This window comes from Tetrao urogallus (assembly GCF_951394365.1).
Source record: "Tetrao urogallus genome assembly, chromosome: 11".
Taxonomy (NCBI): Eukaryota; Metazoa; Chordata; class Aves; order Galliformes; family Phasianidae; genus Tetrao; species Tetrao urogallus.
In genome coordinates, this window is record NC_136824.1 from 17204096 (window position 1) to 17225618 (window position 21523).

The 21523-nt window shown below is 50.2% G+C and overlaps 2 protein-coding genes across 3 annotated transcripts in view; one reads left to right on the top strand and one right to left on the bottom strand.

Annotated features, from left to right (window-relative positions):
• Window positions 1-5534: 5534 nt before the first annotated feature.
• ISL2 (ISL LIM homeobox 2) lies at window positions 5535-7822 on the top strand (the record flags this gene model as incomplete). Its single annotated transcript, XM_079540990.1, has 6 exons — window positions 5535-5592; window positions 6406-6595; window positions 6701-6951; window positions 7091-7374; window positions 7454-7624; window positions 7706-7822. The coding sequence occupies 6 exons, from the start codon at window positions 5535-5537 to the stop codon at window positions 7820-7822; spliced, it is 1071 nt and encodes a 356-aa protein (XP_079397116.1).
• Window positions 7823-9567: 1745 nt separating this feature from the next.
• Window positions 9568-21523, bottom strand: part of SCAPER (S-phase cyclin A associated protein in the ER) — a 120218-nt gene continuing 108262 nt past the window's right edge. For both annotated transcript variants that reach the window (XM_079540744.1, XM_079540743.1), the window contains exons 25-27: window positions 13927-14118; window positions 11415-11466; window positions 9568-9718 (exon numbers count right to left, since the gene is read on the bottom strand). In XM_079540744.1, the coding sequence (XP_079396870.1) occupies window positions 9624-9718; window positions 11415-11466; window positions 13927-14118 (339 nt within the window). In that variant the 3' untranslated portion in view covers window positions 9568-9623. The remainder of the gene's footprint in view (window positions 9719-11414; window positions 11467-13926; window positions 14119-21523) is intronic.

A 21523-nucleotide genomic window follows, 5' to 3' on the forward strand; every position in this document is an offset into this window, starting at 1 on the left:
GATTATTCCCTGAAGCACAAAGGAAGTCTTTATCACGTATGGCCACTGTTGGAGGAGCTTATAACTGTAATCAGCTGGAGATTATATCAGCACGATCCATATTAGCTGAACGGTGGCAAAAAGCTCTTTTTTTTTTTTTTTTCTTTGTTAATTTGGCCTTCCCACCTCCAGCACAACAACAATAAACACAGTAAAACTGCACCAGGTAGGTGCTGCCAGCACCAGAGTCATCATCCTGCCAGTGGGCAGAGGATATGACTCTATTCTGAAAGAAAAATGAGCCATTAATTAGTGGAAGCAGATCCATTTATAGTGCATTGTTATCCAGGATTATTTCATTAGTATCTGCTGACCCAATTTCTGTATTTGAAAGGGAATTACATTTTTTCACACTCTTGGGGTGGGAGGCAAATCAATAATGCAGTTGTTTCAACTTAGAATAAAAGGGTTGCAAAGGTGTGCCTGCCCTGGGGCCTCTGACAGAAGGAACACGGAACAGTAGCCATCACAAACGCGTTGCCACGTCTCCATCAGAATCGGATTTTGGTTCCCTTAAAATACATAATTCCTAATTAAAACATATGGAATCCAGCTAATACAGCCTCACAGCCATGGGATTTAGTGAAGGGGAGGAATATATATTTTTTTATTACTGCTATGATGGTCCCCTCTGGCAGGGGTCCTCAGCTTCTCCTCCCACCACCGCCAGGCAGAGCTGACTCAGATAAATTAGAAGAGCTTCATTTGGGAGGCTTCTGCACCACACGAAAGGATTCTCCTCCTAATCTGTCAAAATCCAATAAGGTTAAAGCAACTGCAACCTGCTTAGGGCTCAGAGTGCAGGATCTGCAGCCCAGGGCCAGGCAGGTGCCTGTGGGGGGAGACATAAGATGACAACCTGAGTTGGGAGAGCTCTGCTGCTGAAATGCTTTGTGCCTGAGTGCTGCAAAGCCCTTCCCCACAGAGGTGGGGCCAGTGGCAATAGGATGGCATGCACCTCCCCAAGGCCTGGCTCCTCACCCACCTGCCACAGACACAAGCCTGACACTCTTGGGTTCTTTTGGTGTAAAACCCCAGCACAGGTATAGCTTAATGCTCTGCCCAGATCACCTCACAGCCACCCACCCACATCTGCCACCAGCACTCTGTCCATCACAAGTCCCTCCGTGAGCCCTCAGGTGAGCACAGCCCCACCAGCCCCATCTCCAACACAGGGTGCAGAGAGGAGCACTCCCTCAGCAGCACCCCAACAGCCATCCATGCCTGCAAAGCCTGCAAAGCCAATGCTAACAGGTGTTTCCCCTTCTCTGCCATCTCTCATCAACCATTTCCAGGTGCAGACCAGGTAATAAGGGTGCAGTGATAAGCCTGCAAGCTGCCAGTGCTCCCCAAGTGCAAGTCACTGTCTGAGCAAGAAACAGTCATTCTGCCAAGGACAGGCAAGGAGGGATGTATGCAGGCACCTTCAGCACATAGAGCAGTCTCCCTGAGCAGGCAGCTCCTGCTACACCATCCTGCAGGAAGGGAGGAAGGAAGGAAGGAAGGGGTCCCCTGCAGAGCACTCCTCTCCACCCTGCACAGTGCCCATTGCGGTACCCTGCATCCCTCCTCCAGCGCATGCCTCACCTCCTTGCTAATGGGAGATGTGTGTAAAATGCACCATTGGCTTGGATGGCATTATTTTTTAAGCAGGAGCTGCTTCCTCTGCCCTCTGTGCTGCTGGGGAGGGAGGAACCTGGATGGGGGCGCTGGCAGCAGCCCAGCACTCCTGCAGCAGCACGGGCACCTGGGGGAATGGCAGCATAGAAAAGGGAAAGTTGCTTTTCCTTTCTTTTCCTTCAATTCAGCCTCAATAAACCTGTTCTCGGAGCTTTGAGACCTGCTTGATTGCCGGCACCTCTGTGAGCTACCTGCTGCCCATCCCACCTGGTGCCAACTCTCCTCCCAGCCCCATTTCTCAACCCCTACATCACAGCCACCGCAGAAAATGGCACAAGATCCCAAAAATGTGAACTCAATTTGCACTTCAGTGAAAGTAGGGAGGCAGCAGGACGGCCTTGCAGGGATCCAGGCAGCCTCTCCCATGCTGGCAGGCTGCATCCAGACCAGACGCATCTCTGAGGTCGCCCAGAAATCAATGGGCTCAGCGTGAGGGGAGAAAGAATAACGCCAGGCCAAGTGCAGGGCCTGGTGCAGAGGGAGTCAGACGAAGTGGTGGGATGAGCCCACGAGCTTTCTGCATCCCTCTTACCCGGAGGGGACGGGGTGGCAAGGACTCCCTTTGCCATTCTACCACGGCTGATTCTTAATCAATAGCAGGGCTGGCAGCGGCTCTTGTGCAATACCACTTTCTGCAGAGCTGGGCCCTCTTCCCCTGCAATGCTCCCAACCCCTGCTGGTCTCAGAAGAATTGAGCCCAAAGCTCCACATAGCAATTCAAATGCATCACCAGACATTGGGCCACCGGGTTAACCGCTGTTTAATTTCGTCACATTTGTTTGTGAGTTATGTACGTGCCTTTCTTTTGTCAACATCTCCTTTTAAAAAGGATATTGATTTTGTTTTCAAAGGCCCTCGAAAATAAAATGAATGGCTACATTCTAAGGAAGAGTCATTTTCTCAACAGCTGTAAATAATTTATTGTTCGCAACCCACCCAGATCAAAAGATACTTCATCAACTGATGTGGCAAAATCTGGTGCAAGCTGCATTTCTATTATCTCAGATCCAATTAACCATTTGGAGCAGACTAAAACATAACTAGATCAATCCAGAATCAGATTAATAACCAATCCATAATCACATTAATCACAATCTGTCCATAATTAGCCATCAGATAATCCCATCGGACAGGAGGTGACATGCAGTATCCCATTATCTCATTAATTATCTATTTTCAGTATCAGACATTGTCCCCAAACCCAAGGAAATGTTTTTAAAGGAAGAAAGCACGGGGGATATTTTGGCACATCCTCCCCACCAAAGACCCAAAGAGTTCAACGCTGAAGTTTTACCACCTTTGCTTCAGCATATCTCACTGGAGCCAAAGCTGTGGCTGAGAGACGTCGTGTTTTTACATAAAATATCATTTTCTGAGAGAGACGGAGAAAGAAAACATTTGTTTCGGGCGGACGAGTTTCCGAAAGAAAAGAAAACCCTTCTTCAAAGGTTTTAATGGTAACATGATAACAATAGCTCTGCAATGCTAAATCTTACTGCAGATGGTTCCTGTCCTTTTTTGTAATGCAAGTGAAATTGCGTTCCATCTGTTTTAATTTTATAATGGACTTAATCCACGGCTGGCTCGGAAAGAATCGCCATTCACTGCCTTTGCAATCTGCTGCAAACAACAAAATTGTCACCGTTTCCCCTTTCTAGAGGCAACTCGTGTTTGTATGTGGCAGCACAACCCGGAGAGCTGCTACACGGAGAGCAGCTGCGATGCCAACCCCCCGCACCACGGCCGGCCCCGGCTGCCCCCAGAGCTGCAGAGGGGAACCGGGGGCAGCAGGGAGCGTCAGCCCGAGGGAGGGCATCGGGTTTCCACTCACGGCTCCCCAGCAATGCCAGCCAACCTGAAAGCTGTTTTCCAAGCAACCAGCCCCGGTTCGGGGCCGCGAGGTGCTGGTTTTGTGCCTCTTGGCGTTACCTGCAGTCATTGCACATCTCTGCAGGAGGTCCGGGGCTTTTGGTGTTTTGGTGTTTCCGCGGCAATTGAATTCTTGGGGTTTTCCAGCGCGCTGCCCCTACCTGCCCAAACCCCGCCTGTCTGACCACGTGTGCAGCCCCTCCTGGGCTCTGCACGGTGCGCGCTGGCACAGGTGAGCCTGGCAGGGCAGGGGCGCTGGGCTGGCCCTGCTGTAACCTCTCCTGCTCTCCAGACGGAGGGAGGTTTGGGTGAGCATAGAGAACCTTGCCCTCGAGTGGGAAAAGGAGCGATGCAACACGCAACCTGCCTGCCGAGCCGCCGTATCCTTACATGCGCCTCGTCCTCCTGTAATCTGACATTTCATTTCTGCGTTTTGCCGGTAACACGCAGATACTGACTCACTCAGGCCCCCGACACCTGCCCCTCGGGGAATGCCGCACTGAAAAGCCGGCAGCCCGCCGTCAGAGCCCTCCGCACCACCCGGCTCCGCTCAGCACTCCGGTGACGGGCAGCAATCAGCTGCGAACCCCACGGTGCCGCTGCTATGCAGCCGGGGGATGCGCGGGCACCGGCGGAACGCTCCGGGAGGCGGGCAGGGATGCCCAAATGCCCCGGCTGAAGGATGACCTCAAACACCGCAGCTCTTCCCCCCGCAGCTCCCGCACAAATGCACGACGCGGCCGCTTTCAGCATCTCAAAGCGGGGGATGCGGGTCAAACAGACGGCCCCGATTAGCCAAGTCCTCCTCTCCCGCTCCTCTGCGGTGTCACAGCCGAGGGCTGCCGGACCCACGGAGCCGGTGCTCAGGTTGGAGCACCCATCTGGCCGCTCCACAGCCCGACCTCTCCGAGCGCAGCCGCGGCCACCGCATCCTTCCGCACCCGCGCAGGTGGACCCGCGCCCGTCACACGTCCCGCAACGCACTGCGCGTTGGGGAGGCGACAGCACGGCTGGGCGGGCGGGCGCGAAGCCCCAGGGGCGGCAGCGATTCCGCCGTGCCGGCGTTCTCAAGGAGCCGCTCCTGCCGCCGTGCCGTAAAGTCTGCGGGAATTTAAAACCGAGTCAGAGGCCGCTGGAGTGCTCTGCTTATTGCTCCGCTAATGCACAGAGAGCCCGTGGAGACTGGGGGAGGGGGGATGAGTAGAACGGAGGAAAAAAAAAAAGAAACGCGGGAGGTTTCTCTGCGGGAGCACGGCGGGATCAGGTGCACGGAGGCGCCGCAACGCGCGGCTGTTCCCCCTGATCCCGGCCGGCCGGGCGGCCGCTATCGGGAACGGCCGCCCCGACGGGGCCGACGGCCGCGAACGTCGGGGCGGCCGCCGGTGTCCGGCTCCTGACAGCATCGCCCCGCAGCGAAACCTGGAGCGGCGGCAACGAAAACGGGGACGGGAGGCGGGGCGGCGAAGGGGAGCGCAAAGAGGAGAAAATGCACGGCGACGGCAAGGTCGGGGAACAGTGCGGGAAGGAGGGAAACACGGGGCACGCGGGGAAAGCGACGCCACCGCCCGTCCCCCGGGGCCGCCGCCGCCGCGCCCTCCGCGCTCCGTGTCGGGCTCGCGATGCCGGTGCCCGGCGGAGCTCCGGGGAGATCCGCGCCGCTCCGCGCCCCGCCGCGCGCCCATTGTTCGGCGCGGCCAATCCGCGCCCGCCCTCCCCGCGGCCGCCAATCGCCTCCGGGGGCCGCGCGGTGAGGTCAGCGCCGCCCCCACGCCCCCCCCCCCCCCACCTCCCCCGCGCCCGGTGCGCGCTGACATCACGGCGCTGCCCGGCGGGGCGGGCCCGGGGGGGCGGGCGCGGCCCCCGCCCCGCGCGGCGCGGGTAGTGGTGGAGCGGCGGCGCCGCGTCCCGCATCGCGCATCGCCGCCGGTGCGCACGGGGCCGCCCGCATGGTGGACATCCTCCTGCCGCGGCCGCTCCCGAGCGCCATGGGGGAGCCCGCCAAGAGTAAGTGCCGGGGCGGGAGGGCCGCGGGGCGCCGCGGTGCCGTCGGGCGGGCGCCTCGCTGACAGCGCCGGGAAGGGCCCCGCGGGCGGCTGCGGGCTGGGCGCGGGGCGGCACGGTTTTGCGGCGTCTCCCCGCTGTCCCTCCGGCCGCACCGCCGCCGCGCTCCCCGCGCTCGCTCCGTCCTTCCTTCTCGCGTCGTTCTTTCGTTCCCTCCTTCTCTTTCCGCGTTTCGGTTTTCTTTTTTTGTTTCTCTTTCCGTTTTCCTTTCTTTCTTTCTCTTTCTGTTCTTCCGTTTTTGTTTGGGGTTTTTTTTTCTCTCTGTCTGCCCGATGTCCCTTTCCGTTTTCGTTTGTCCGCTTTCCTGCCTTCGTTCTCTCTTTCCGTTTTTTTTTTCCCTTTGCTCTTCTTTCTCTGTCTGTCTTTCCATCGTTAGTTCTTTTCCTTTCGTTCTTTCTTTCCGCCTTCCCCTCGTTCTGTATTGGTCTTTCTGCGTTTCTGCATTTCTTTCCACTTCCGAGATTCCACTTTTCTATCTTTTCCTGGGTTGATTTCCTATGATTTCCCCCAGTCAACTTTCTCCTCGGAATTCCCACCGCTCCGTTCTTTCCCGTCGTGGCTCTTTCATTTCTTTCCCAGTTCCCGCCCGTATTTCTCTCTTTCTTTCAATTTTGCTTAAAAAAAAAAACAAAAAAACAAAAAAACCAAAAACCAAAAAACAAAAACGAAACAACCAGAAACCCAAACCCCAAAAAGAACAAAGCCCCGCAGCCCGCAGCCTCCCCCCGCCGCCCGCTGACGCCGCGGGTCCCGCAGGACGGCCGGGGCTGGCGCTGTGCGCGGGCTGCGGGGGCCGCATCCAGGACCCGTTTCTGCTGCGGGTGTCTCCGGACCTGGAGTGGCACGTCGCCTGCCTCAAGTGCGCCGAGTGCGGGCAGCCGCTGGACGAGACCTGCACGTGTTTCCTGCGGGACGGCAAGGCCTACTGCAAGCGGGACTACGGCAGGTGACCCGCTCGTTCTAAAACGAAACGAAACGAACCCGAACCGAGCTCGGTGCCCCTCGCGGCCCCGCGCTCTCCGAGCGCTGACGGCGCGCCGCCGCCCCTCAGGCTCTTCGGCATCAAGTGCGCACAGTGCCGGGCGGCCTTCAGCAGCAGCGACCTGGTGATGCGCGCCCGCGACCACGTCTACCACCTGGAGTGCTTCCGTTGCGCCGCCTGCGGCCGCCAGCTGCTGCCCGGGGATCAGTTCTGCCTCCGGGAGCGCGACCTGCTCTGCCGCGCCGACCACGGGCCGCCCACCGACGGCACCGCCGCCCGCGGACCCCGCAGCCCCGCGCCGCCGCCCGCGCACCTCGCAGGTACCGGCACACAGCTCCGGCCCGCCGCTGCCGCTCCTCGGGGCGGACGGGCGGGCTGGGGGCTGCGGGCGGCCGTCGGCGGCGACGCTGACGGCGCGCGCCCTCCTTCCCTCCCTCCTTCCCTCTCTCCGCCGCGCAGAGCCGGTGCCCGGACGGCCGCCCGGCCCGCGGCCGCAGTCGCACAAAGCGGCCGAGAAGACCACCCGCGTGAGGACGGTGCTGAACGAGAAGCAGCTGCACACGCTGCGGACCTGCTACGCCGCCAACCCGAGACCCGACGCCCTGATGAAGGAGCAGCTGGTGGAGATGACGGGGCTCAGCCCGCGCGTCATCCGCGTCTGGTTCCAGAACAAGCGCTGCAAGGACAAGAAGAAGTCCATCCTCATGAAGCAGCTCCAGCAGCAGCAGCACAGCGACAAGACGGTGAGCGGCCGGGCGGAGGCTCGGGAGGGGACCGGGGGGGGGAGTCGGGGCGCCGCGCTGAAGCGCCGCGTGCCCGCAGAGCCTGCAGGGCCTCACCGGGACGCCGCTGGTGGCCGGCAGCCCCGTCCGGCACGAGAGCGCCGTGCAGGGCAGCGCGGTGGAGGTGCAGACCTACCAGCCGCCCTGGAAGGCGCTCAGCGACTTCGCGCTGCAGAGCGACCTGGAGCCGCCCGCCGCCTTCCAGCAGCTGGTGAGCCCCGGGCGCGGCGGGGAGCGGTGCGGGGCGGGGACGGGCGGACCGCCGCGGGGCTCATCGCCGCTGCTCCCCCAGGTCTCGTTCTCCGAGTCCGGCTCTTTGGGCACGTCCTCCGGCAGCGACGTGACCTCGCTCTCCTCCCAGCTCCCCGACACTCCCAACAGCATGGTGCCCAGCCCGGCCGAGACGTGAGGCCGCCCGGCTCCCGCCGCCGCGGGACCTCCGCATGCCGCGCTCCCTGCATGAGACACCCGGCCCCGCGCCGCGCCCAGCGCGCCGGACGAGCGCCTTTGTCTTTTAATTATCCCTATTTAAAACCAAACCGAACGTACCTTGCCGACGGCCGAAAAGAGCCGGGATTCTCGCTGCCTTTACCGGACCGGAGAGAGAAAGAGAGAGGAGAGCCCCCGCCCCGCTTATTTCGTTGCGCGGAGGTTCGGCGCTGCGTATTTCGATGTTTCTTTTCCCCGATGAAAGCGGATTGCCCGGCGCGGCGCCGGCTCTTCTTCCTCGCCTGGAACAGAAACGAAAACTCGAATCACAGCGAATGGGGAACGGAGCCCCGCGGCCGTCGGGGCCGCCTCACGCCGGTGCCTCCCGCAGCGCCGGAGCGCGGAGACGGGGCGGTGCGACGGCACCAGCGCTGCCGGCGTTGTTAGCGACGGACGGAGGACGGATTGTTTGAGCCTTTAAACGAACAAAAGTAAGTTATTGCTATTTATTGTCAGAGTCAGCGGTTGAATAGTGGGATTAAATATTTTGGACTTAATAAAAACAAACGAACAAAAAGAAAAAAAAAAAAAAAAAAAAAAAAGGAAAACGAAAACATTGCAACGAAACGGAGCTCCGGGCGGGGCGGGCTCAGCCCGCGGCGCGGCTCTGCGGCATCGCCACCCGCACCGCTAATCGGCTCCGACCGCCGCCCGTTTATTTATAGCCGGGAGGCGGAGCGCGGCTTTCCCTTTCGGGCAGCGCCCGGGGCCGGCCCGCACCTGCCGCGATGCGGGGCTTTGCCGCGGGGCTCCCCTTCGCACACAGACGTTCCGTTCTCCCCGGTAGCGGCTCCTCGCCTTCCTTCCTCCGCCCGCGTTCCCGTTCCGGCTCCCCGCCTCTCCCTCCCCTTTCTCAGCCTGGCCGGCCCTCCGCGGCCCCGACCTTTCGCGTTCCCGGAGCCGCCGCGGTGCTGTGGGGCGGTGCGGGAGCTCCGGCCGCGCGGGGACAGCCGCGGGTCGAGCGCTGCGGGGCCGTCGGGCTCACGGGGCGGCCCGGGTTACGAGGGGAAGAGAGGGGCTGCGGAACGGCCGCCGGCCCGGGGCGGGTGGGAGGGATCCCCGCTTAACCGCGGGGCTCGGAGTTACCTGCGGGGAGCTCCGGCTGCCCGCAGATCGGACAGGAAATCAGGGCGGCCGAACGCCGTCAGCCCCGGGCCGGGTCGCTGGGGGCACAGCGGGCACGAGGGCGGCTCGGGGCGGGCGGCGCGCGGAAGAAAGCTCGAGGAGACGGCGGCTGCTTCACAGGCTTTAATTGCGGTTCGTGGAGACTTTACCCCGTTAAGAGAACAGCACAAGGTTGAAAGGAGCGTTATTAAAGTCTTATCGAAACGGTGAAAATGTGCGTGGTTTACAAAATCCGTGTTACGCCGCCACGAGTCGCCACTGAACTACAAGCGAAGGTTCCCCACAGCCTGTTCTGACCCCAGCCCCCCCCCAGAGCCTTTCCTCATGGCAACTCAGAGCCCAGCACACCACAGCCAGAATAAGTTACTTTATTACAGATGTACAGAAGGCATTTCTGCTTGCAGTCTCCTCTCCGCAGCTCCAATGCCAGCACACCACACCGTAGGAAGGATCCGGGACGTTGGGACACACGACTGAAATTAACTCCAATTATCAAAATTACAAAACAGAACTCGAAAGTATCTACAGTGCTGGGGATATAAATAGTGCAAATTACACGTATCTACAGCAGCAGCGGTGGTGCGTCGGCGCGGCCCTCAGCGCCGCAGGAAGAACTGCCGGGCCTCCTCCCAGCACTGCCGGGGGAAGCGGTTGGGCAGCTCGAGGGAGTCCTGTGCGCAGAACCGCTTCTCTGTGGGAGACAGAAGGTAAAATTATCCGGTTATTCCCTCTTCAGAAAGATGGCAATAAAACAAGAATAATGAACAGGCGGCCAACTCTGGCCACGTCACCTCCTCACCCCCCCCAGTCCTCACGCCATGCAGGGAGGTGAGCGCAGGGCTCTGAGCCCACAGCGTTTGGTGTGTGCTCCCATCCGGCCCTGCCTCCTCCTCAGCAGCTGCTCCTCAGCCCCCAGACCCACAGCTTTCCCATGAGGACAGCAGACTGCACACACGTGCCAAGGTTTGCGAGGCCCAACCCTGAACTGAGCAGTGGAGAACTCCCAAGTTCTCTTTTAATCATAGAATGGCCTGGCTTGAAAAAATCACAATATTCATCCAGCTCCAACCCCCCGCTGTGTGCAGGTCGCCAACCAGCAGCCCAGGCTGCCCAGAGCCACATCCAGCCTGGCCTTGAATGCCTGCAGGGATGGGGCATCCACAGCCTCCTTGGGCAACCTGTGCCAGTGCCTCACCACCCTCTGGGTGAAAAACTTCCTCCTCATATCCAACCTAAACCTCCCCTGTCTCAGTTTAAAATCATTCCCCCTCATGCTATCACTACGCACCCTCGAAAAGAGCCGTTCCCCTCCTGGTTATATGCAGTATTTTTGTTCCTGTTTGTGTTTTGTGGGGATGCTGCCCTTCACACTGGCATGATAAAATAGATAAAAATAATCCTGCCTATGCTGCTATTATTATCCCCTCTTTTTGCATCTGGGGAATGTTTAGAAATCACACTCTCATGTCACCACGTAGTCATCTTTGTTTAAAAGCTCATTCCGTTTGAATAATGAAAATAAAAAGCAGTTCCCTGCTTGGATTTTAGCTGTTTCTCAAGCTGATTCTCATGCAAACACATTAATTCTGGAAAGTTTGTTTTGCAGACATTGCACGAGGCTGCCTCAGACTGGAAGGGAGAATGCCGACAGTAAAAATCACACCATACCTACCTTCATTTTGCAGTGTATTTTTAAAAAATCTTATGACTTAGAGCTAGAACCGTTCCTCCCCTGCCAACCCCCCAGCAATGCTGTGGTGAAACTCTGCCCACTATGAGGGAGAAACAGGAGATGCACTTCATGAAAACGTGGGTGACTGCAGATGTTTTCCCCACCAGCATACTTCAATTTCCCATCTATTTAATGAGCAAGGAGCTGCCTTAGCTGAGCGCCTTCCAACTGGCCAGCATAGGTGGGTTAGCTGTTTTTTATGCAGTATTTACAACTCAGAAAACAATGCAACTCCTGCAGCCCAAGGAACTTTGTGGAATAATTACAGGACAGTATTTTACTAATTTCTGGCTCCTCGGGTGTGTTGGGATGGCTGCACGGCTGCTGTAACCTAAGACTTTTGAAAGCAGCCTTTGTGACAGCTAATTAAATACGTGCACGTACAGTATCACGTTTTAAGACAGAATACCACGTAGCGTTTAATAAAGATTAACAGCCCAGATTCCTGATACTGTGAGCAAAGACTGGAAGTCGCATACTTTCAGGTCAGATTTTAAGCTAGAGAGCCTCTCCCAAGACTGGAAAATCATTTTGCAGTTTACTGTACTCCTTTTTATGGTGATGCAGATGCAAAAAATATCCAAATCACAGCAAAACACAGTATGTACACATTTTGTTACCCAGTTGTACTCCGTTACATTCAATGGAGACATACCCCTCTGCTGAGATAACAGATTATCCATTTGGCCTGAGCTCTGTGCAAAATCCTATGGGAAAGAAAAAGAGCATCAGATTTTCAGATCTCGCATTTGAGGAATTAAAACCATTTTGTAAAGTCTTCAAAGTCGGCCAAGAAAACGAATGCTTTATGAAATCTGCATGTTAACAAAGCGCTTTGTTTGCTACGCGTTGTATCAGAACCCTGCCAGCACTTAGTTTCTATAGCTCAGAGTGGATTTTGCACAATTTCAACGTACATCTATTTTTAATTTACAGCAGAGAAATAGCAGTTTTATTACCTTCCTCAGAAATAATTATTCTCACTATTTTCAATTTGAGACAGTGACTACGGCCGTATTTCTTTACCACGCGTTTTGGAGTTAGGCTGTGAATTCCAAACACGCTCTCACTCCATTGCTGACCGACCCAATTGCACCCTGCAGCTCAAGATCCCCATTCCCTGAGAGCAGGCAAAGTTCTCCCAAGGCCGTGATCAGCTCCACAGAGCACAGCAAGCCCTGCTCCCTCGGGCTGCTCCAGCGCGCAGCGCTCCGAGCAAACCGCCTTTTGTTCCTGCACTCCCTAAGCAGGGCTGGGGTCGTTTGACACGAGACTCAATTTAACAGATCGTGGCTATTTCTGAATATTTTTTACAATTGTTCCAGCGCATCCAGAGACAGAAGTAAGAGAAAGGATGATGCAACCTTCAGGGGATGGCAGCAGATCTGCTGGCAGGGAGGTGCAACGCTGATAGTTGTAAAATCCAGCAATCATTTTCCTTTGATTGATGCTGCACACATTTAACACACTATATTTAAGTGTTATATTTGTACACACCACCAAACTCTTACATAAACAGGGCTTCTTTTTGCATTCCCTGGCACAGGAAGAATCTCATTTTCTGGTCCCAGGGAAATATTTTGCAGACTTTACCAAAACTTCCACGGAAGGGAGTGAGGGATTTGCCTGACAAAAAAGCAGCGGGTTGAAACCGAAGCAGAGGGGCAGGGCTCTGCTGTGTGCACAGCTATGGGAGCACTCCTCTGTGCCTGCCGGATTCGCTCTCTGCGCGTGTTCAACATTTGGGGTTTGATTCTCAAAGGGGTGCAACAGTGAAGTAGCAGGGAGGTGAGCAATGACACGGCAGTAAGATCGCACACACACACACAAGGATCTTCTATACATTAATGCAACACCTCTTCTAAAAGCCTGAAAGAACAGTATGAGGACTTGGCATCTGGGATAGAAATCCAGCTCTAATTGGAAGTGAAACTAATAACACCGACACTTGGAAATACGTTTTGCTGCAGCTAGTGTAGATTTAAATACCACAGTTTCTATTAGAGAAAAGGAATCAAGGCAAATAAAGCTAATTATTTGATGGGGGACTCTTCCCTACTCTTCTCTGTACTTTTGAACTGGAACACAAATCCAGCCTGCTGTGTTTTCTCATACTGCTGAAGCTACTTTTTGCCACCGCAGCTTCTACGGTGATATCTGTAGCTCCCACATTAAAATGTGTCCATATGAAAAAAGTCAAGGTGAGGCACGAATTACGGCTTCGTATTTCAACAGAAGCTCCACTGCAAATTCTGCTAAGCTCAAAAGTTTTCTTTCTTCCTTAAGCTGCTACTATTTGAGTGTTCAAAGAACGAAAAGCAGTCGTGCTCAGTAACTCAGGAGTCACGCTGAAACTTGCAGTAAATATTTAGTTCTTGCGTCCTTTCCCCTCAATTGGGGCAGCCTGCCTCAGGACTGGCTGTAAAGCGTTTAGGGAAGAGCTGCAGGACCGTTTCTGTAGCAATAACAGGAACTTCCAGGTGACCAAAGCACGTTATTTTGTGATAGCGTTGATGAAAACAGCATTTACTTATTTAAAAACAGACAGTAAAGTATATAGAAAGCATGAAACAGGTTTGGTAAGTACAGCACAGCATATAGATTGACACAAAGGGAACAAAGCTGCTGTAAAACCTTACTCAGAGCAGTATTTGTAACGACCTCAGTGGCTTACTGTCAGAAGTAAAGACTGCACGATTAGACCGGTAACATATGTTGTGTGCCTTCTGCATCAAATATATACACTGCTGTTCTGTTCTCTGTAAATCTGTTGTGTGCAGTATACAGCCATACATTTAGATGTAAACACATCAATACACAGATTTCAAATATGCTGCATATGCAGTAGCTTAGAAAAAGTGAAGTATTTTAAGGATTGCCTTGTAATAGTACGATTCGCATCGCATCCTTCTGGCACATCACTAACTTCAGTGAAAGCAGGATTCCGCACGCGACAGCGAGAACCTGAACTGCTCGGGTAATCTTTCAGCGTTATAAGATATCTCAAGTACAGGCATAATCTGTGGTTTGAAAAGAGCTGCAGAGGATCTTAAAGTACTTCAGTGCTGTTTACTCGCTTTACGTAAGGCAAATAATTTCCATGCACACAGCAAAGGCGAGAAAAAGGGCCGCAGTCATCCTGCAGCACTGCTGCACGGCGCTGCTACCTGAATGAAGGTGGCGAGGAGCACACAGCTCATCTCCTGCTCCAGAATGAGCTTGTTCTGAGGGTTGTTGTAACAAGCAGCTATTAGCGAAGGGAAGAGCACTTTGATTAACCGAGGATCGCTGAAATACTGGAAAGGCAACTGGCACAGCTTCTGCAGCACGGTGGGGTGACGGCCAGACTGCACAATGATCTGAAAGACAAACGTAACAGAGTGAGGACACGTGCTCTATCTGGTCTTCCTGTGGATCAACCAGTGCTGAAGTCATGCTGAAAATATGAGCGCGGATGAGAAGAAAACATCTTAGTAAATACTAAAAATAAATCTTAGAACATTTAGTCCGAGTAACTCCTGTTTTAGTGTGCAAGTATTGTATTTACTGCAGAGGAACACCAAGGCTGTAAACTGCTTTTGTTTCTATTACCAAAAAAGACAATTAAAAAAAAAACCAAGAAACAGATTAATCTGAAGATTACAATACTTTCATGTAAGGCAAAGAATGAAAGCAAAGGGACTGTTGTGAGTTAGAACTGCAAAACAACTCTCCCAACTGCAGCCATTTAAACACAGTAAGCACGTCTTTATTAAAAAGGAAAAAAAAAAAAAAAAAAAGGAAAAAAAGTCAAGAGCAAGATCCGAGATCACCAGGACTGTAAAAACCCACATGCAGCTCGCTCATCCTTTACCCAAGTGCTCTCTGGCAGCCAGAGAGGACTCTGTTTCATCGTGGTAGTCTGCTGTGCATTCTCAGGCACTGAAAAGAAAAGGTGATTGTAAGCTGCACAGCAACTAGTTTCAGTGGAGACTCTGAAAGACCCTCCCATCTGTATTTCTTATCTCAGTTTCTATCAGTGCCATTGACTCTAAAAGGAGAATTGTTTAGATAAATGGGACTGTTGTCATGAAGCAGGCTAAGTTTACAACTGTGTACATCTGAAGAAATCAGGCAATGCTATACTGGTCTCTCGCAAAGGAACCTTTCCCATTTACTTGATATTCTTATACAGCCTTTGTGATACACTACAAAATGTCAGGATCTGTTCCAAGGAACCTCGATTAGACAATTATAATATGAAAGAGCTGTCTGACCCAAAGTTGGCTTTTCGGCATAGGAGGAAGCTCCTATAGGGCTGAACACTGTAAAACTTAGGGTCACGACTGTAAATTGTACTTGGAAAAACACAATTTTACAGGTACACACCCAGACAAGACTGCGTTCAAATTAAAACCAGAAGGACAGAAAGAAGCAGTCGAGACCACAGGAACATAAATTACAGGGATTTACAAGTTTTCAAAGCACTTTTAACAATACCTTAAGAACACACTGAGTCGATAATGCAGTTCAGTTTAAAAACAAGATCAACAAAGTAATCGTTTGCGTTTTTGCAGTTCACCAGCGTAAAATACACTGAAAACCTTTCAAAACACTGGTAGAAACGTCTTAATGACCTTAAAGCCGGCAGGAATTTTTAAGAGGCAGACAAATATGTGACAATTAAGCATTGCTCTTTTGAGGAAAGTATCTAGCAGCCCACCACCGAAGCGTTTGGATGATGCTACACTTAACTGCTGGCTACCATTCTTGGTGATTACTGCTGGGATTCTTTATTTATTGTTATAATAAATATACTGTTATTATTATTTCACCGTAGGTTTTTCTACAGTAAATCCTCCAATCAGAAAAGCACTTTTAATCATTTACAATTTTACTCCAATAGCTACAACTCGTATTGTGACAAAGGACAGAGGGAGGGAAACCCATTTCTTTGTTGCTATCCCCTGGACTTGCTGAGCAGGCACAGGACAAGCAGTTCTGAGCTCTTTCTCACTTCACACTTCACCCCCTTACCCACTCCAAAAACATCACAGGGAATTAAGAGTTCTCTTCCCAAATAAGCAACATGCACACAACATTACCATTTGGGGTTGGTTGTTTTTCCCCCCAACTTTCTAACTGCAACGTTACTGACATTAAAGATAGGAAAGTTCTACTTGAGAGCTGTTCATTGTTTTAATTTGGTATTTATCACATGTGGAATCAATTTAATGAGTTTAGCTCACTGTACCAATGCAGCTGCTAAACCTGATACACTACAGTACGTACCCTGAAAAAAAAAAGTCATCAAACAACTCCTATCTGGAAAAAACCTGCAGACATACGAACCTCCAACAGAGCAGAAAGTCCAGAACTCGACTTAGCAGATGACCAACAAAGAAAACAAATGAACGCCTCATCTATGACTTCTTTACAGTTGCAAAGGACTCTTCTCTATTTTTATTTTTATCTTTACTTTAAACAGCGACTTCTGCCTCCTTGCTGAATGATCTCAGGGAGTTTTGCAGGCCTGGCATGCTCATCTCACAAAATGCTCCAATATGAGATACAAACTGCTTACTGAAAGGCAGCACAGGAACCCACGCCATGTGCTGGAATCCTAGAGTTAGCTTTTCTTGGTGCTCCCTCTCCAGCCTGAAAGTCAGAGATGCCTGCCACACGTAACAAGATCCTAATTAAATCTCTGCATTTCTGTACAGCCAAGCACTTCAGCACCTGCTTAACTTCAAATAGGTGCCCAGGTCCCATTAATATTTGCTTGCTGTTTTCTTTTTCTGAATTGAGACCTGTCTATCAAGTTACTAAAAGCTATGTATTTTTAATTGTTCCTCAGAGCAGGCAACTCCATGTTGTTGTTTTCTGTATTGTATTTAAATTGTTGCCTCCTGTTGAAATTAAGTTATTCATACCACCTTATTGTTTTTGCCTCAGCCTTGCTTAAACAGCTCTTTGCTCTCCATGTAGAAGCCTGCTGAAAAGAAGCTACATCTCAGGTGCCCTACTGTGCTGAACTCAAACAGCTTCTCCACCAAATAAATTGTCAGGAAGGCTGCACAAACTATACCACTTTAATATCCAACTGCGCTAGCAGGTGCTCACCCCTTCCCTAGCAGGCAGCCCCTGCTCCCATTTGCCCCTCAAGCGCAATGACTGCCCTGATCCATGGAAAGAATGATTTCTAACGTCTCTAAATGAAACCCACCTTTATTCTCAAGTCCATTTGGACCAATATTGACTATGCAGCATATTGCTTACCCATTTAGCTGCAATTCTTCTAGCCGTGAAAATCTGAAGCAGTATAAAAGTCAGTCTTTCAAAACAGGCTACAGTGACAAAAGCCAGCAATATGCCACACAGCACTTGAGCAATAAAAAAGGACAATCAATCAAAAAATTAAAAGCTCCTTGTAGCACTGGGGATGCAATAAAGTTGTGAAGGGAACTCATCATTCTGCTGGGAAATCAGGGTTACCCTGCCACTGAAATAAGGCTTCTGGCTACGCACCCGAGGTGACTGCCACAAGGCTATTCCATCCTGGATCCCTGTCCTTCCCATACCACAACAGGTCCAGCAGTCTTCCCTTGCTTCCTGGCACCCTGCAAAGCAGATCTTCACAGGACCGACAAACTAATAAACCACGAGGGCCTAAATAACTTAGATTCGACTCTCTCCAGGTAGAGGAAGGAATGTGCAGCTCTTTCCTTCCCTGGGAAGCTCCAGAGACCCAAAATGAACTTTCTGTGGATCCCGGAGAATGAGAATGTGAATTCTGCTCCCTTCCTTGCTGCCAAGGACAGGCAGATAGCTGCTCACATACACTGTGGCAACACTTGCATGGCAGCAACCAACAGAAAGACGTTTTAGTGAACATCTCACAGCCCTGTGTACCACACACGGCACGTAAAACATGCATTTGAATCAATCTTTCCCTGTATTCCTTCTACTGCGAGCAGAAGACACAGCTACTTACCTGGGTATGTATGAGCATTGTCCAAAGCTGTGCTGTAAATCTTCCTAGCTAACAGGATTCTGCTGTACTGATTGATAGGCACCAGCAGCTACATGTCAAATTAGTCAAACCTTACCAAGTCAATGGCTAATTTTACAAGAACATTAAAATAAGAACCCTCCAGTCTTTGGAACCATACCTGGGTAGGGTAGTTGAGTTTATAAACATCCTACAGGTAACAATCAGGATTTTCACTGAGAAATTGCAAATGTCACTCAGAAAGTTGAAAGAATGATTGCATGTAAAAATATGGAACAAATATCACCCAAAACAGGGTAAACTGCTGATTCACATACTCCTCAGACCCCTAATAGCCTGATTAGAGATGTAAGTTTAGAGACGCATTTTTCAACTCATTTTTCTTGAGCTAGCAGTTCAATCAAATTGCCCTGTGAAGATTTACATTTTTTTAACCCATGAAGAAGTATTTTTGGTGACAATCCAAATTTCTGTTTCCAGCTTGTAACTGCATACTTTTCAGATGTCAAGTGTTTGAAAAAAGAGAAACCGAATTAAAAATTCACCAGCAGCTCTCCAGAGATTTAAAGATTAAGATCCTAGAATGGTTTTTAATGCTTCCAGGCAAATATGCTAAATATTATCAGATATTTTACAAGTAACCAGACAAAGGTTCAGCCTTATGTCGCCTTTTCACTCCTGTGTGCTATCCAAGGTCAGCCCAGGATTACTGGAGAGAGGAAATGTGATTTTTGGAGCGGAATTTCATTGAGTTCTACTGATGGTTTCAGGTTTTATTTACTATTTACTGAGAACCTTTGGAAAGCCATAAGGCGTCATCGGCTGACCTGGAAAGCACGCCTAAAATCTGCAGGAGCATTTCTCATCTATCCAATTATTTCCTCTGAGGTCGCTGACATTGTTTAGTAATTGGACCAAGTACCAAGTAGAGGTTGCAGTTCTTACATCACATTAAAAGTGAGACAAAGTTACCACAGCAACATGTGAACTGGAAACAGGAAAATGTGCTTGAATCTCAACTGCACGAAGTTTAAAACTTCCTGAAGTGAAACCTTGCTCAGCTCTTGGAAAGAAAAACTACTCACGAAAAGGTGTATTCCGCAGCTGCCAAGTAACAAATACAGCCATTGTATCTGAAAGCTGAGTTACATTTTTAGCAATAGATCCTCCTCAATAAAATGCCGGGGGTTTATGAAGCAAAGCACTAACATGTGTGCTTCCACTGGACTGCCGTATTCTGCTGCAACCTATTTCATGTTCAGATGCAATTTTCTGAGAGCAACGTGGACGAAGAGCTAAGAGCTCTCTGAGGGGCACTCCTGGTGTTTCCACAATCCTGTATGACCCTCTGTTCCAAACTTGGACGCGGCCACTGTAAACATTTGGATCTTTAAACTGTACTGTTGGTATGGGAACTATTAATGTTTCTTCTCTATTTATCATTTATATCAAAGTCAATTCTAATTTGTACAAACAACTAAACGTTATTGAACTGGAACTGAAACGCTGTGCATCTATTCTTTGTAACTACACAGAATACATCAAGCAGTTAAAGGCTTTTGTTTGATGTAAGGTTATTTATAACTTGGTAAAAGAAATAAATCTTTATATTAGTAGTCCAGAGTTTCTCTTCAAAGTTAGATCTGCATTATTTCTTTGCTTCTATATAAACAGATCCCATACTGCTAGCATTCAATCAGTGGAATATGTCACCACTTAGACTCTTCTTCTGTTTTAAGGTCAAGCTCTTCTCTTTCCATTTTGCAAACTCCACTATTGGCAAGGCTCTGAGCAAAGAATGTTCTAAATTCCTTCTAACATCTTATCAGGAGCCAGAGCACCATTTCTATGCAAAAATAACATGCCAAAATGTTACATTCAAATTTTAAAATAAGAATTTGGCCTATTTGAAAAATGTCAATGTTTATTTTCTTAGCATCACACATAAGCTTTCAGAGAGAAGCGATGCAGATAACGGAGGTCAGAATTAATGTTTTTCTCCTTACAAACCAAACTATGAGCAGTGTCCTCCTAGAGGTAACTCTATGGGTTAAGAATGAAGTGCTTTGAGATGCTCTGTTCATACATGAGGAAAAAAAAATAATCACCTGAGCTGTTTTCATGTAATCACCCAAAAACATCTGAGCATTTCAGCTAGGAAAAAGGCAAATACAAGAACAATGATGTATTTTAAAATGCTATAAAGTTTGTCAATGATGTTGCTTGGGGGAAGCCTAGAAAAACTGTAAAAATGCCTGAAAAAATGCCACTCAAAGTAACATCAAGGCACCTTAGATAAAAGATAACAAAGTATACAGAGATTAAATTCAGCAAAAAGCAAATAATTGTAAACTGTTCTTGTAGAAGATCAGATCCATTACAATGTGACGAGAGAAGAATGGAAACAATTCTAATATGCAATGAGGCTGCTTGGGCATTTAGCACATGCACAGGCTGCAGGATGAACTAGTAACCAAACACCTGAACCAGAAAGAGGAGTAAGGAAAAGCTGAACTCTAAAAATAACAGCATCTTAGCATTTAACATAATGATACAAAAACAAACACTTACCTGTGAGGGTGCAATCATGCTTAATGTTAAAGATACATTAAGTACGTTGTTAAATTCCAGGATATCATCACTTTCTAGGAAATTGTTTCCAAAGTTTCCGAAATACCCTAGCAGTAGATTTATTTAAGCGTTGGACCAAACGTTTTCTATTAGAAGAGCTTGTTATTATGCATCAAATCTATTGAGCAATACATTTATTCTGTAAGCTTAAACCTATCATGGCACATTTAGGTTAGATATGAGGAGGAAGTTTTTCACTCAGAGGGCGGTGAGGCAGTGGAACAGGCTGCCCAAGGAGGCTGTGGATGCCCCATCCCTGCAGGCATTCAAGGCCAGGCTGGATGTGGCTCTGGGCAGCCTGGGCTGCTGGTTGGTGACCTGCACACAGCAGGGGGTTGGAACTGGATGAGCATTGTGGTCCTTTTCAAGCCAGGCCATTCTATGATTCTACGTCTCAGATCCTGAAACAAGATTCTGAACATGGAAATGATCAGGACTGGGCCTTGCACCCGCTTTATTTTCTCATTTAGAATCATACAACTGTTTGAGTTATAGAAAGGACCTTAAAAGGCCATCTGGTCCAACTCCCCTGTAATGAGCAGAGACACCCACAGCTCCACCAGGTGCTCCGAGCCTGGTCCAACCTTAGAGGTGAAACTACACTGATGTGAATGAAGAATTCTTGATTTAAAGCCTAGAGAGAAGCGGGCTTTAGCTGGAAGAAGTTCAAAATAACTATCCAAAGAGCTTTTTGCCATCATCCTTGAAAGCAGAACTAGCTGGGTGAGAATCCCCAGAAGGTGTAATTAAAATATTACAGCCTCAAATGCTCTCACTGAGCATTCTCCCTCTTCAAAAGCAACAAGCCTCTTCTGCCACACTCCAAAAACCTACTTGCAGATGCAGTCTTAGATTTTTTAATTACCAGTACATCTTGTGTTTTGGCTTTCACAATAAATGCAGAGGCTTTGTAAAAAATACCCAATCGACAATAAAGACTGTGAAACACATCGTGCCATTTGACATGCTGAGCTGGCTGAGAAAAAGCTTCAAAGAGCAAGAAAATGTTCTCTTCCATTTACCCATAACTAAGAGCAGAGGAAGACAGGCCAGATTTTCCATAGCATCCACTTATGCAAGACTTAATGCATTTTAGTCTTCCTTTATATTTCAGCATCACTTCAAGCAAGCGATACTCATTT